This window comes from Rhinolophus ferrumequinum, chromosome 4 (genome assembly GCF_004115265.2).
Source record: "Rhinolophus ferrumequinum isolate MPI-CBG mRhiFer1 chromosome 4, mRhiFer1_v1.p, whole genome shotgun sequence".
In the NCBI taxonomy this organism is placed as follows: Eukaryota; Metazoa; Chordata; class Mammalia; order Chiroptera; family Rhinolophidae; genus Rhinolophus; species Rhinolophus ferrumequinum.
Window position 1 is genome coordinate 84,058,332 of NC_046287.1, and position 14,543 is coordinate 84,072,874.

The 14,543-nt window shown below is 35.7% G+C and overlaps 1 protein-coding gene across 2 annotated transcripts in view; it reads left to right on the forward strand.

Annotated features, from left to right (window-relative positions):
- GPM6A (glycoprotein M6A) overlaps positions 1 to 14,543 on the forward strand; it is a 235,153-nt gene that overhangs the window by 103,019 nt on the left and 117,591 nt on the right. The window contains exon 1 of one of the 2 annotated variants that reach the window (XM_033104820.1): positions 10,729 to 11,603. The exons of the other annotated variant lie outside the window; for it this stretch is intronic. Within the exon in view, the coding sequence (XP_032960711.1) occupies positions 11,567 to 11,603 (37 nt within the window). The 5' untranslated portion in view covers positions 10,729 to 11,566. Of the gene's footprint in view, positions 1 to 10,728; positions 11,604 to 14,543 lie in introns of those variants that run through there. 2 annotated transcript variants of the gene reach the window in all.

The following is a 14,543-nucleotide window of genomic DNA, read 5'->3' on the forward strand; positions in this document are numbered from 1 at the left end:
TCATCATTCCTCTTCCTTACCTCCCTCCCTGCCCTAAACCAATGGCAGTCTGATTGCCTCCAAAAAAATGGACGTCCACTTCATGCAAGGCCAGCCACCATGCCCAGACACGGGGCTTAGTCTGACCTCCATTGCTCAGATCATGGCAATTACAAGAAGGTGATCATTTCGTATCCAGTGTTTAAATTAATGTGTTCAGGAAAACAACTTAAGGGACCATCCCAGTCCAGCTCAATCTAAATCTACCTTGCTCATGGTTTCTGCATTTAATTTTATAGTAACACTATAGATCCCACAAGAATAATGGCTAGGTTCTTATTTTACACTCACAGCATAAAGTGCATATCCTGGTAATTTTTCTAAAATAAGGTTATTGAAGTATCCATATGCAAAAACTGAGAACTGCTAAAAACCCTCAACTGGTAGCTCCACAGATGAAATAGTAATTTGAAACCCTTTTTCACTTAGCATCCAGCTATACCACTGACTTTGCTATTTCACTAACGTTAATATTTGCTTTAAGATTTTCTGTTACAATTTCCCCGAAACAGACTCTTTAGCTATATTTTCCACCATATATTCTAGTCTAAAATGACCACCATATATTCTGGTATTAAATGATCTTTCAACTTGAAACTTTTCCCCTCTTGGTATGGTTATGCTTTGTTACTGAAATACATCAAACCCATTTTCAATGCATAACAACTTTTACATTCTTCACAATTAAAACAATTTTTAATAATACTTTTAATGCTGGCACTAACCAAGAAATATTATTTTGTACTATTTCTACGTATACAAACTGTATATTGTATCATTAAAAGATAAAGTTTAATACAATTGAAATTTACCTTGCAAATACTGACTACACAAGAACAATTTAAAGTATTATCTTAAATTATAGGATAATCCATAAGCTCCATGGGTTCTTTTATAGTCACTGTATTTGTAACTATTTTTAGCTTAGCATATTTCAAATACTCAACATGATATATATATTTGCCTCAAACACCATCCACAGATTGGGATTTAGAAAAGTAATAGTGCCACTAAACTACAAATATTGGTAGCACTTAAGCTAATTTTATTAACTCTAATTAAAAACATGAACTTAGGGGCTTAAAGAGCCTTTGTAATACAAAAAAATCCCCTCACAAAAATAGGTATATTATTTTGTTTGTAAACAGCAAAACCACTTTGCAAAGAATAGCCATTGTCTTGAAACAACTTAGTGAGATTTTAACCTGCCTAGTTTTTTTCTGCTTCAGGAACTCTTAAAAGAAAGTTTTAAAATGAGGTCATGGAAGATTCCAAAGATCAAACACTTGATGTGTCAAAATTATGCCCTTTACTAAGTCTTAGATACAGTTTATAATTTGAAAAGTTCCCATTCCCTGGGATGTTTCAGTGTGGTTTATTAGTGAGCTACAGCTACCATGCTTCCTACCCTTCAGTTACAAGACAAGCCTATTTTGTGATCAGATTTGTTTAGTCAGACCTATGACATGAGCGAGTATAGAATTGACTCAGGGATTTCTAAACCAGATCAGTCCACCAATCTGTCAAATGGAATATACTGACCATTTAGAAAATAAATACACACTGCTGTAGGGAGCAAAAAAAAAAAAATCCTATTTATAGATACTCAGGATAACATTATTTTCACAAAGCAGATTACCTTATGACTCAAGACAATAATAGTTCATTTAAAACCTAACATTTCTTGACCTGAGGGCTTTCTCTTATCTTTTCCTAAGTAGTTTATGGGAGAGTAAATTATTAGAGCTGATGGCACATTGGAGGTCAGAGAAAGAAGGAGCCTAATATTTACTGACTGCCTACCATGCCTGTGCCAAGATTTGTGCTGAATGCACTTAATCCTGCAAAATCCCTGATGAATGGGTTCTTTTTCTTAGTTTACAAATGAGAAACGAACCATAAAGAGGTCATGGGGATGTACAGAGCTGGCAGACCTGCCATTTGAAACTAATTGCTAAACCCAGGCTCCTTCCTTACATCATACTGACCTCACTGAGTTTAGAGAATAGCCAAAAGGCCTCAACGTGAAGGAAAATAATCCAGCAATTTGTTTCCTAAGCCTGTTGAATACATAGCTAATTGGTTTGCATCCTTACAATCTTCTTCACAGAAGTAGTTCAGTGTTAATTAAGAGCACAGGCTTAAGAACCAGACTGCCTGGTCTCTAATCCCTGCTCTGCCATTGACTAGCTGTTCCCTGGAGCAGCTTACTAGTTCTTTGTCTCTCTCTGTTTCCACATCTGCAAAATGGGGGTAACAGTAGTGTGTGACTCATAGGGTTACTTTTGAACATTGCTCAGTAAAAGTATGGACAAAAATGCTAAGAACTGTGACTGGCATATAATAAGCCTTGACTGAGTGTTTTTTATTGTTGTTCTAAACTGTGTCAGGGGGTACTATCAAATGTGCTGCTATCAAATTCTCTAGGGGAACTCTGGTGGATAATGTTTTTATACAGCATGATCTACTCCTTCCCATTTAATTACAACAGTGGTTATAATTACATCATTTTAAACAATGGTTATAGTTAACCTCATTTTTGTATAGCATATTATATTTTTCATCTGGAGCCTCACGTCTCACATCTCCCAAATGGCTTTATTTAATGAGACCTATCTCATGAAGATGTTGGAGGGATAAAATGAGCTAATGTATCTAAAACCCTTAGCACAGTATCTGGCGTGTGGTAAAATCACCTTGGGAAGTCAGCAGGGCAAGCATTAATAAATTCATTTTGTATCTGATGAAATGGAGAAAGAACACCCTTTCCTAAAATCACATAATGGGTGGGTATGTTTTAACACAAAGCAGAGTACCTGACAGAACTTTTGTTAATAAAGAAGTAAATCACCATTAGAATTCATTTTTTCCTAAAGACTAATGGTCTCTCTCTTATCTTACTGCCGGATTTGGCATACATGAGCATGGTGATTATGAGTTCATTAATAAGAAACTCAGCAAGCTTTGTTTTGAGACACAAGAAGCTTGTTTTGTTGACTTACAAAAGGTGTTTTAGATTTCACTGCACAACTTGGACATATTTGCACTCCCTCCTCTCTAAACCATCCAGAGAAAGCTGGTTGTTACCACCTGCTTCTACCACCCAGTTTTGTGTACTGTTTTGGTTTTATATATGTCAATATTTACCTCCTTTAGTGAATGTAATCGAAAGTCAATGTAATGTTGAAACTATTATATTAACAACTCAGAAATGCTGAATGGCCACCTGACGGGTATATTTATAAAGCAGTGTTTTATAATGGAAAGTGTGATAGCTTTGGAGTCACACAGACTTGTGTGTTCCTCCAGGACAGAGGGAGAGAGGGAAAGGAGAGGGGAAGGGGGTTAGGGGAGGGAGAGAAAGAGAGAGATTCATGCATTCGGTAATATTTTCAGGGTTTAGTTCTAAACCTCAAGATACAGATTGATGGCAAATGGTTTTTGAGATTGAATGCAACAGGCCACTTTTAAAAAAACTACAACGTTGATTTCAACCTGACTTTAAAATGTTACACTTAAGAACATTACGATATACCACATCAAAACAATTATAAAAGATCCAGTTTGGACAGAAAACATAACATTTATGACAATTGCTGATTGCTCAAGCCTCTCTTTCATTGTTTTCCTTCCTATCGAATACATAGTTAAATTCTACTGATGGCCATTTCATACTACAGGTTTTTAGATATACATTTGATATTTTGGGTGTGGGTGATGTCCAAGGGCCGCGTATATTGACAACACAAATAAGGGAGCCCTAGTAATACCCTTTAGTGTATTGCCCTGATTTATTTTCATCATTGCACGTATCAGAACCTGGTATTGCTTTTTTAAAATATATTTATTTATATAGCCACTTACCTTCCTCTGCTAGAGCATAAATGCCATGAGAACAGGGAGCTAGTATATGTTTCCACTGAACTTGCCCCAGAAGTTAGATTTGTATCTGGAAGAAGATATCACTCAATATGTAGTTGATGAGCTAATGAATGAAAGACTATTCCTTAGACATATTGTATTTAAGATTCTTTTTCACAGTAAATTGATTTAAAATTTACAATGCAATTTATATCTGCAGTTCTGTAGGATCAGGATTTACACAGGATACACAGTAAAAGATGCTTAGAAAAAAATACTTAGAAATTTATCCTGGCATCCTACTCATTTAGCTACAAATGTTAAGACTGTTAAACAAGGGCAACTTTAAAATATATTTTTATGTACTTTTTGCAGGAATTGATTAGGGAACACTTATTTACTTTTTCTTTATTGAGTCATTTAATTTAATGGAAACAAGGAAACTTTGAGAGATCTTATGTTCAAATTTTGCATCATCATAGCTGTGGGACTTATGCAAATTATTTGCTTGTCTAAATCTCAGTCTTATCACCTATAAAATGGAAATACTACTTATTCCCAGGATTGTAAATAGTCAGTAAGATAAAAAATGTGCTTAGCATACGGGGGTGCCACGCAAATATTTATTAAGTGTTATTGAATCAGAAGAGGTAGACCTGGTCGCTGGAAAGCTGGGTACTGCACAATAGGTCTGTACTCAGTCTCACTTTAGGAACAGTGAGGGAGAAACAAGTGCAACTTATGATTTCTGCTCTCAATCATAGGCAAAGGAAATCCGCATTGAAATGTCATCTGTATTGAAATATTAAAAATGAAAATGTATAGTACTTGGAAAATATGAGTTGTAGACAAATTGTATTGAAATTCAGGCAGTGGGGTGGAGGGAGGAAATAAATCAGTTCTCCCTTAATATTTGCAATATCAAATCCTAAAAAACAGCTTTGCATTTGATCTAGGACAACAACGGTGGGGTATTTATTAGTGACTTGAGCATACTGCAGAAAACCGTAAAGAGCAGTGGCAAATTGATGGATTGTGTGACTCCTACACAAGCAGATTGGAGCTGAGTGGTGTTCTCCAGGGTTCATTTGAACCTAACAGTGAACTATTAGGATACAGGCTATTTGCAGACTTGAATGTGTCAACATTTCTGGAGCCATGGTCTGTCATCCAAATAGACCATATGTCATTGCCAATAAAAGTTTCTTGAGAGAATGTTTTCTGGCTTATTCTGGTACATGTAGGACTTGAACATATTTGTTTTATCCCTAATTAATGGAGAGTAGATCACAGTCAAAGGTCTCTTGCTCAAGACCAACAAACCCCCAAAATATCTTTATATATCCAGCTCACATAAAACAAACCGCACAAAATCACGCATCCCACTTAGAAATAGGAAATGAAGTGACTTTTATTTGATTGCCCATGGGCAACATGCCTGTTACTCCTTGCTTTTGAGTCCTTAATTCATATGTATTGGTAGAAGGCACTTTGAAGAAGGAGAAAAGTTGTAAATCCTCGAGTAGTTCCCTTCTCTGAGATAAGAAATCGTAGGTTACCTAAAATAATCCCTGGAAATGTGAGAGTAGGCTTTCATATTTTTTCCATCCATAAAAGGACTTGGAATCAAATGTATAAGCAAAAAGACCAAAATGCTTATTATAAAGTTGAGAAGATTTGAATTTTATTTTTCCTCATCATTTCTCTGTTCACCATGTTGTGTAATCAGCTTTTTCAGAGGATTTGTCCTATCATCTGTGTCTACAGGAATATTCAAAGCAAGACTTAAAATCAGCATTTCAAAACTCAGAACTTCTTGTTCCCTCTCTCTTTCTCTCTCTCTCTTTCTCTCTCCTCTCTGGGTGAGTGTGTTTCTCACTCTCTCTGTCTCCCATTCTCTCTATTCTTATTTATTTATTTTTACAAGCTTCTCATTAGCAATATCCAATGTAATATGTAAGGTTAGGCTTCACTGAGATTTCTAAATTGTTAAATTTTGGTGCAAATGAATGGAGCAAGAAAATTCATCCTTTATCTGGGGTATAAGTTGTGTCCATTGTCGTTTATGTAACACTAAGACTACTCAAAAAACGAAGAAATGCTAACATGAACTGTCTTAAACTGTGTTAATTGAGTACTGAATGACCTACGTTTTTGTGGGGGATGCGTTTAGAATTAGAAAGACCAAAATTCAAATCCTAATTCCTTCATTCACCAGCTGTGTCACCTTGAGAAAGTTGCTTAGTCTTTGAAAGTCAGGTCAACCTATACATTCTAGAAAAGCAAGAAAACTTTCCCAACTATCAAAACTAAAGAATTAGTTAGCTATCCTTGTGTTAGGCTCATGTACCACCCTGTGCTTTTTTTTATCCTTATTATTTATCACTTGTCACACAGCATTGTGATTTTTGACCTGTCTTGTGCTTTTAATCTATAAACATCATTAGAGCAGGGATTGATCTCTCTTGCTTACAGCAAGTTCCTATGTATGTAAGAATGCTAAATAAACATTTGTACAATAAAAAAAATGAAAAGAAGGGGTGGCCGGTTAGCTCAGTTGGTTAGAGCGCAGTGCTCTTAACAACAAGGCTGCCGGTTAGATCCCCACATCGAACTCACTGTGAGCTGTGCCCCCCACAACTAGATTGAAACAACTACATGACTTGGAGCTGATGGGTCCTGGAAAAACACCCTTAAAAAAAGAAAAGAAAAGGAAAGAAGTTGGGGTAATGATACTTAAGTTTAGCAAGACTTGTCAAGACAATGGTCATTCTGTTAATCAATTGCATTATCCAGTTAGACAAATCTGAAGACTGTTATGCTGTTTTTATATTTAAAACATTTAAGTATTTGTGGTGATTTTAATTTTCTTTGAGAAATTTTTACGGAAGCCGATTTCTGACCTAGAGCTCAAACTAGCAGTCCAGAAGTTCTTTTTCTTTGTCAAAATATAAGAAGAAACCAACTAAGACATTTTATTCTTAAAATAGTATTGGATCTGTGTCTGAAACATTTGAAGAAAACAAAAGAAAAAACAGTTTCTAAACAGTGTCCATGTCTATTTGTCCTGCGCACTATACTTGGTTCATATAAGGTGTGATAGAAAAATATGGTGAATGTTTAAATAAAACACATTTATTACAGTAAAAGACAGATTGCCATTAATCTCACATCAAAATACTCCCCCTCACTTCAAACACACTTATCTCATCATTCTTGCCACTTTCTGAAGTAGTTTACGTGTTTTTTCTTCATCCTCCATCATGACAATGCTCCCTGTCACACATCGCTTCTGGTATGGCAATTTCTGTCATAAAAACATTATGGTGTGTCCTCATCCACCTTATTCACAGATCTGGCACCATGTGACTTCTGGCTCTTCCCAAAGTCAAAATGACCATGAAATGAAAATGTTTTGAATCAATTCAGGACATCAAGGCAACCATGACAGTGCAACTAAAGACACTCACAAAAGAGGACTTCCAGAACTGCTTCAGAAAGTGGCAAGAACAAGGGGATAAGTGTGTTTGAAGCGAGGAAGAGTATTTTGAAGGGGAGTAAAAGACACATGTGTCTTTTACTGTAATAATTTTTTATTTATTTAAGCATTCACAAATTTTTTTTTTATCACACCTAATCATGTTTCCACATGTCTGTTTTTCTACTTCTGACCCAAGAAACTTGTCATTTTTTCCCCATTTCTTATAGTTGGTGATGTATTTGGGATCATCAACTTGCTGTTTAATCTGTAACTCTGTTTACTTGACTGTGTTTTGAACACTATTTTGAACATCACAAAAATGATTAATTATATATTATAGGAATATGTTGATATTTTCTTGGTTTAGATAATAAAATGTTTATAAAGATAAGATGAAGTGTTAAAGAGCCAGCTCTAAGTTAAGATGAATTAGGAGAAATGAGAAGAACTTACAATGGGTTTAGGTTCAGTGGATAATGTGTCTTCTAGCTAACACAGGAGAAAGGTAATATGAGATCTGACAATTAAGTTCGCAAACTTGTTGCAACGATGTTGCTAACCTTTTTTGATATCAGAGGAATTACTCATTATGAATTTGTACCAACTGGACAATTAACCATGTTTACTGGTTTACTGATTTACTGGTTTACTGGTTTAACCATGTTTACTGGTTTACTGGTTTACTGGTTAACCATGTTTACTGTTTGGAAGTGCTGAAAAGGCTGCATGAAAAAGTTAGACGACCTGAACTTTTCGCCAACAATTCATGGCTCTTGCATCACGACAATGCACCAGCTCACTCGGCCCTGTCTTTGAGGGAGTCTTTAGTCAGTAAACAAATAACCGTATTGTAAAACCCTCCCTACTCACCTGATCTGGCCCCCAATGATTTCTTTCTTTACCTGAAGATAAAGGAATTATTGAAAGGAAGATATTTTGATGGCACTCAGGACATCAAGGGTAATACAACAACAGTTCTGATGGCCATTCCAGAAAAAGAGTTCCAAAATTGCTTTGAAGGTTGGACTAGGCACTGGCATCAGTGCATAGCTTCCCAGGGGGAGTACATCAAAGGTGACCATAGTGATATTCAGCAATGAAGTATGTAGCACTTTTTCTAGGATGAGTTTGCAAACTTTTCTAACCTCATACATATTAGAAATATACCTTAGACAATATTTGAAAGGGAAATTGTGATTACCATTTATTATCATATTTTTAAATAGCTCTTGAATAGATATTTTAAATAAATGACTAAAATAGGGCAAATACAGTGTGATATAATGAAAAGAATACTAGATGAGGCATCTCATCATTTCAACTTACAGTTCTTAAGGATCTAGAAAAAAAGCACTGTCAGTTCTTAATGGTCATATAGTATATTTTACAGTTCATAAAGTTAATCTACAATGATGTTTACCATTTTTCTTTCCTAACTAGTTTTCAGATACTTGGTTATTCAAAATAATTTTAGTTCAAATGAGATCAAGACTTTAAAAAACAATTCCAAAAATGACAATTGGTCACAACAACTGTCCTTAAATGGGGAGAAGGAAATGAGAATTCATGTTTCATGGGGACAGAGTTTTTGTTTGGAAAGATGAAAAGTTCTGAAGATGGATGGTCGTGATGGTTGCAGACAGTGTGAATGTACTTAATGTCATAACACTGTACACTTACACGTGATCAAGAAAGAACATTCTGTGTCATGTATATTTTACCACAATAAAAAATGAATCTCCATTCACTGGTAGGTGATTGCCATAAGAAAGCTGTTTCTCTTCATAAGTCTATTTAGCTTGGATTTGAGATGGTTCTTTGTATATTTAAAAAATTAGAGTAAGTTCTATTGTCTTCTTCAGGTAATGATTTTTGTGTGAAAAAGTCTAGTTTAGAGAAAAAGTTGATCCTTTATAGGAATCTGTTGCTCTGTTCCAGAGTAGCCAGGAGGAAAAGAAGTCATAGTTACTTTTCCATTCATCTTGCCCAATGAATATGTTTTTTTTTCATTTCCCTTTCATTTTCCTTTCACTCTTTCCCTTCATGTGCTTGGCAAAAAAGAAAGCTATAGACTGAAGCTGATTTGTGAAGACACTAGGAATAGAACAAGTAGAAAATGGCTGCCATGTTCAGAGCTGTAGACAAGGCATTGCTGACCAGGGTTCTACGACTTACTTGATTGTTTACTGGCCTCATCGCTGGGTCTGCCCAAGTCTCAGTTTTTCCAACAAAAAATGTGGGGAAAATAGCTCTTTTCCTATTTGTTTTGCAAATGTATTAATGCATCTGAATGTGTTTTGTAGATGGTAGAGTGCTCTAAGAATTTCAAGTGGCATTATTTCTACTGCTTTTCCTATTAAAGGTTTGTTTTCGCTGGTGATTCCTGGGGTATAAAATGAATGAAAAATATTAATGAGGGGTGATGATCCCTTCTGTTTGGACCCTATGCCAGGTTATGTCAGCCTGGGGTAAGGGAAAGCAGAGATGCTGTATGATTTGGCTCTTCCATTTCCCTATGGCTTCCTTCTCTTGATCACTGCCCTGGGCAAGCAGCCCTCTCACTAACCCTTGAATACAGATTGGAATATATTCAGGAGACATAGTTTTTTTGTTTTGTTTTTTCCCTATTTATTTGAATTATATTTACCTATGGGTTAAATTCATTTGAATAGAGAAAATAAATACAAATGGTTATAGAATGAAGGCTACATATTCTTTTATGAGAAATCATGAGAAAGTGGAATGTTGTACAAAAATTCTTTCTTCTAGTTGCTTTAGTAATGATTTTGAGGGTGATGTGTAACATGCTATTGACCCACTCTTAAAAAATATATGTGAAATATATGCTATAATGCAAGAAACGTACTGTGAATAATTAGGTCGTGAATTAATTTTCATCAAAGGTAAGGAATACTGTGTGTGTGCGTGTGTGTGTATGTGCGTGCTTGCTTAGAAATGGAGACAGAGACAGAGATTCTTCTTCCTTTAGACTTTAGTAAAGCTTTATTCCCCCTTGAGATACTGTTTATTTTCTTACTATACCTTTTGTGAAGTATTGAGACTCTTGGGTTGTGCCTTGTCACTCCGGAGGCTGAAGTACAAATGCTAATTTCTTGCCAGACTGCGGCGTTGGGATTTGCATTCCAAATCAGACTGCAGACTCCCATTATAAATTGCTTAGCCCCGTTGTTCCTTATCTAGAATTTCTTCCTTCTCATTTCCCAGTAATGACCCTTGAAACAATTCTCTTTCAAGAGATTCTCATTTAAAACCAGCAGTTTTGGTGGGCTAAAATCAGAACAATAAATTACAAAGGCATCAATAGATTCTTTTATTTAATTTCGGTGTTTTTCTCCCTTTCCTTTAAGAGTCTTATGGCACTGAAGAAAAATAATTACTTAAAACACATCTTTCAGGCTTAAAGGTTTATACTCATTCTTTTGAAAACCATATACTTGTATATCTTTTTAAATCTGAAAGGTGTGAGTTTATAAATCCTCTCTTAATAATACCCTTTTTCAGATTAAACCCTGAGAGGGTATAATTGCATCCTTTTTTGGCACTTGTAAATCAAATTAACTAGATACTTAGTGAGGAGAAAAAAGAAAAAGGCATTTTTGCAAGGTATCTGACTGGGTAAGAAGCCCTGCTGCAGCATAAAGAAGTGACAGGAATCTGGGCTTTCCCACTCTGGTGGCAAAGGGGGGAATTGTGGGGTGGTGGTCGACTTCATGTTAGGAGGACACCCCTCCATCTGTTCACAGCAGCCTGTTTCCAATTTAAAGCCCAGATTTCAATACAAACCTCAATTTCTTTTCCCCATTTTAAATGCAAAGCAAGGCTTGTGAATCATAGAGTCTCTGCTACTGGGATTCAGACCAGATTTCCCCCCAAAATTCTCAGGCTACTTGCTTGAATACCTGCTTACAGTGGTACACAATGGGCAGCTTTGAGAAGAAAAATTGATAATCTTCACGGAAGAGTAATTTGAATGAAATTACACTTGACAGCCAGTCTCCAAGCAAACAAGAGGCGCGAGGGAGCCTTAGCTAAGCTCCCAGGACTTGCCCAAGCCACTGCTGTTGGAGCCTCCCAGGGAAAAAAAAAAAAATCACCAGTTTTTCCAGCATCTAATTGAGCTTTTGATTAATTCCGTGTACCAGATTCTACTGAAGAAAGGTAGCCATGGAAGAGAATATGGAAGAGGGACAGACACAAAAAGGTACTGTGCTAAAAAGGGTTTATTTGTAGCTAAGTAATTATTTTGCAGTTTCCTTGTTTGCTTTAGACACTTGCCAGGAGGGCTAATGAATGTTTGTCTCTTGGAAGCATTTTTGTTTCCCCTTTTGCCTGTTCCTCACTTGCAGTAATGTCTCACACGAATGTTGTCATTATTTGCAAATCTTTCAGATATAAGTTGGGTGTTAGTGATAAGAGCGTTGCAGTATTACTGCGAACTATTCCTTAGACCAGTCTTTGTTAACCTTAATTTATTTCATGTTTTCACACTTGTCGAGCTGGGTCAAAGGATTCCTGGTGTGAGCCACAAAAGCAATATTTGGAGCTAGTCGTAGTTAAAAATCTTATGATGTAACCATTATCAATACCTTTGAATGGACATCTGATAGGACAAAGACCAAGAGTATATTTATTACATTTCGGTTAAACTATTTTTTTTTCTTTTTTGGCATGGATGTAGTTTTAATCTAGATGGAGCAAAGGTTCATCGATTTTCAGAGTGTATACAGATGTTAAGGTTTTCCTTTCTATAGAGTTGACCGTAATCAACTTCTGAGTAATACACATCAAGGATATTTTCTGATGCATTTTTAAGCCTGTGTAGGTATATCTGGCCACATAAGTTAAATTGTCCTTTTTGTAGGTTAAAAATGGCCAAATATTGGCAATTTCAAATGATTCAAACACTCTATTTTGTGTGTCAAGTGGTGGCTTTGAAGGGAACTGTAGATTTCACCCCAGAATCGGCAGTGTTGTCTTTCATGTTTGCTGTCAGGCTTATGTAATATTACAGAAAATGCTCTTGTGTTCTTAGGATGAAACAGTAACACAGGTAATAATTCATTAAGGTAATATTTAAGAGTGTTATTGAAAAGATTCAGCTATCAAATTTGATTTTGAATGTATGTAAATTAATTATTTTAGAAAACTATATTTTACATGCTAGAATAGGTAGTTTGGAAACAGTATAGGTCTTTTCATTATTTTGAGCCATTCAGCTTTGCTGGGTCTCTTAACACACACTTACACTTACACACACACACACACACACACACACACACACACACACACATAATCAAAGACCATGACATTTAATATATAAAGGTTTTTATATAAGCAATAGGCGAAGGTAATAAATAAGCCAATATCATAAACACTTGTTAATGACAATATGTGATAGAAACATAATAATCTACAGAAATATCATGTGATCTGTGTTTTAAATTTAAAAAACAAACAAACTCAACTATCTTTATTGTATGACCAAATAGCTTAAGGGTTCATCTGTGGTTCGAAATGGCAAATTTCCTTGGTATTTTCTATCCTTAAAAAGCATCTCAGCTAACTGTTTTGCTTCAGGAATAAAATATTTTAATATCTTTTTTTGTAGCACATAATGAGATTGCTTCTTGGCTAGTCAACTTGTTTAAGGAAAGAAAAACTGGTCATTTTAAATAGGGGAATGATATTCATTACACTAAGTAAAACCTTGAGATGGATTGTGGTAACAGGTTGAATATGTCTGAGCAAGGCTTGGTGGATGCAGGAAAGAAAAATGATGTAATTAGTTCTGATGTTTTTTCCTTAGATAACACTGAAAATCTTTCCTTCACAGAGGTGGGGGCAGCAGTGACGTGATGGGGAAGGTTCTGTTGCAGAGGGTTCTTTTTATCATTAAGATGTGCATACTTAAATCAGAAACAGCAGTGGAAAACAATTTTTTTGAAATTAAAAGAGAAGTTATATAATAGTCTATAAGTATATAAAGACACATAGCTGAAATATCTATGATGAAGCTTTTTTTTTTCACAATTGAGAAAAAGATGATTTAATTCTCTTCATTCCTGGTCTTCTATTCCTCTCAGATGTGCCTATGAGACCTTTTCTATATAAGGTTGTTCTTAGAAAGTGGTATTTGAATGTAAATGCTCTCTCTATATGTTTAGGGAGGTGGGGACAGTGTGCAATTTGATGCGATCTAAGTTGGAGGCGCTACTTGACAAGCAGGTAAAATCATTAGAGGTGTTTTTTTTTCCCCTTCAATTTTTGTAGACTTTATTGTTTTAGATCCGTTTTAGGTTCACAGAAGAATTGAGTGGAAAGTACAAGGAATACCCATCAACCTCCTGCCCCTACGTATCCACAATCTCCCCCTCTGTCACTATCAACATTTCACACCAGGGTGGTACATTTGTTACAAATGATGAACATACATTGAGAAGGCAGAGATACATAGGCAGAGCATTAGAGGTTTTTTAAGAGTTTAGGTGGACAGATTTAATGACCCATCTACTTCAAAAGAAAGCAGCACTTTTCATTAGCGCTTATCCTATTTTTCTTAAATTGCATAGGATTTTCTTAAATACTAATTCAGATACCACAGAAGAATTTTCTTCTGAGGATGCTTTCCTCTTCCTTTTTTACAATTTAAACCTATTCTTCCCTGTTACAAATTAGAAAGACTTAAATTCATGTCAGTATTTACCCATGTCACCGTTCAAATTCGACTAGAATGTAAATGGAAGCTGGTGGTTTCATCAACGTAGTTGAAACAACAATATAGGCTATGCTTAAGGACTTGAACAGTTCTTCCATAAGAAATCTATTTTTCTTCATAATGGGATCTCCCTTCCCCTTTTAATCTATGATTAAAAGCAGTCCTACTGTTTACCTTAATTTAATTATATGTGTTCGGCCTGGGAGAGAAGGTAATTTAAAAGTGTGAGTGACGTCACCACCCCTTCTGCTCAGTGAGTCCAGGCCTTGGTCTAACACTGAAATGACGTCATCAATCTGTTTCTCCATTCATTTTTGCCACACTCCCTGAAGGTGAGGGTCTCGTTGTGCTGAGTGGGAGCCTGCTGCTTTAAGAAGCAAGCATTAAAAAAAAAACACACACAAAAAAAACCATGTTCTCTGAATG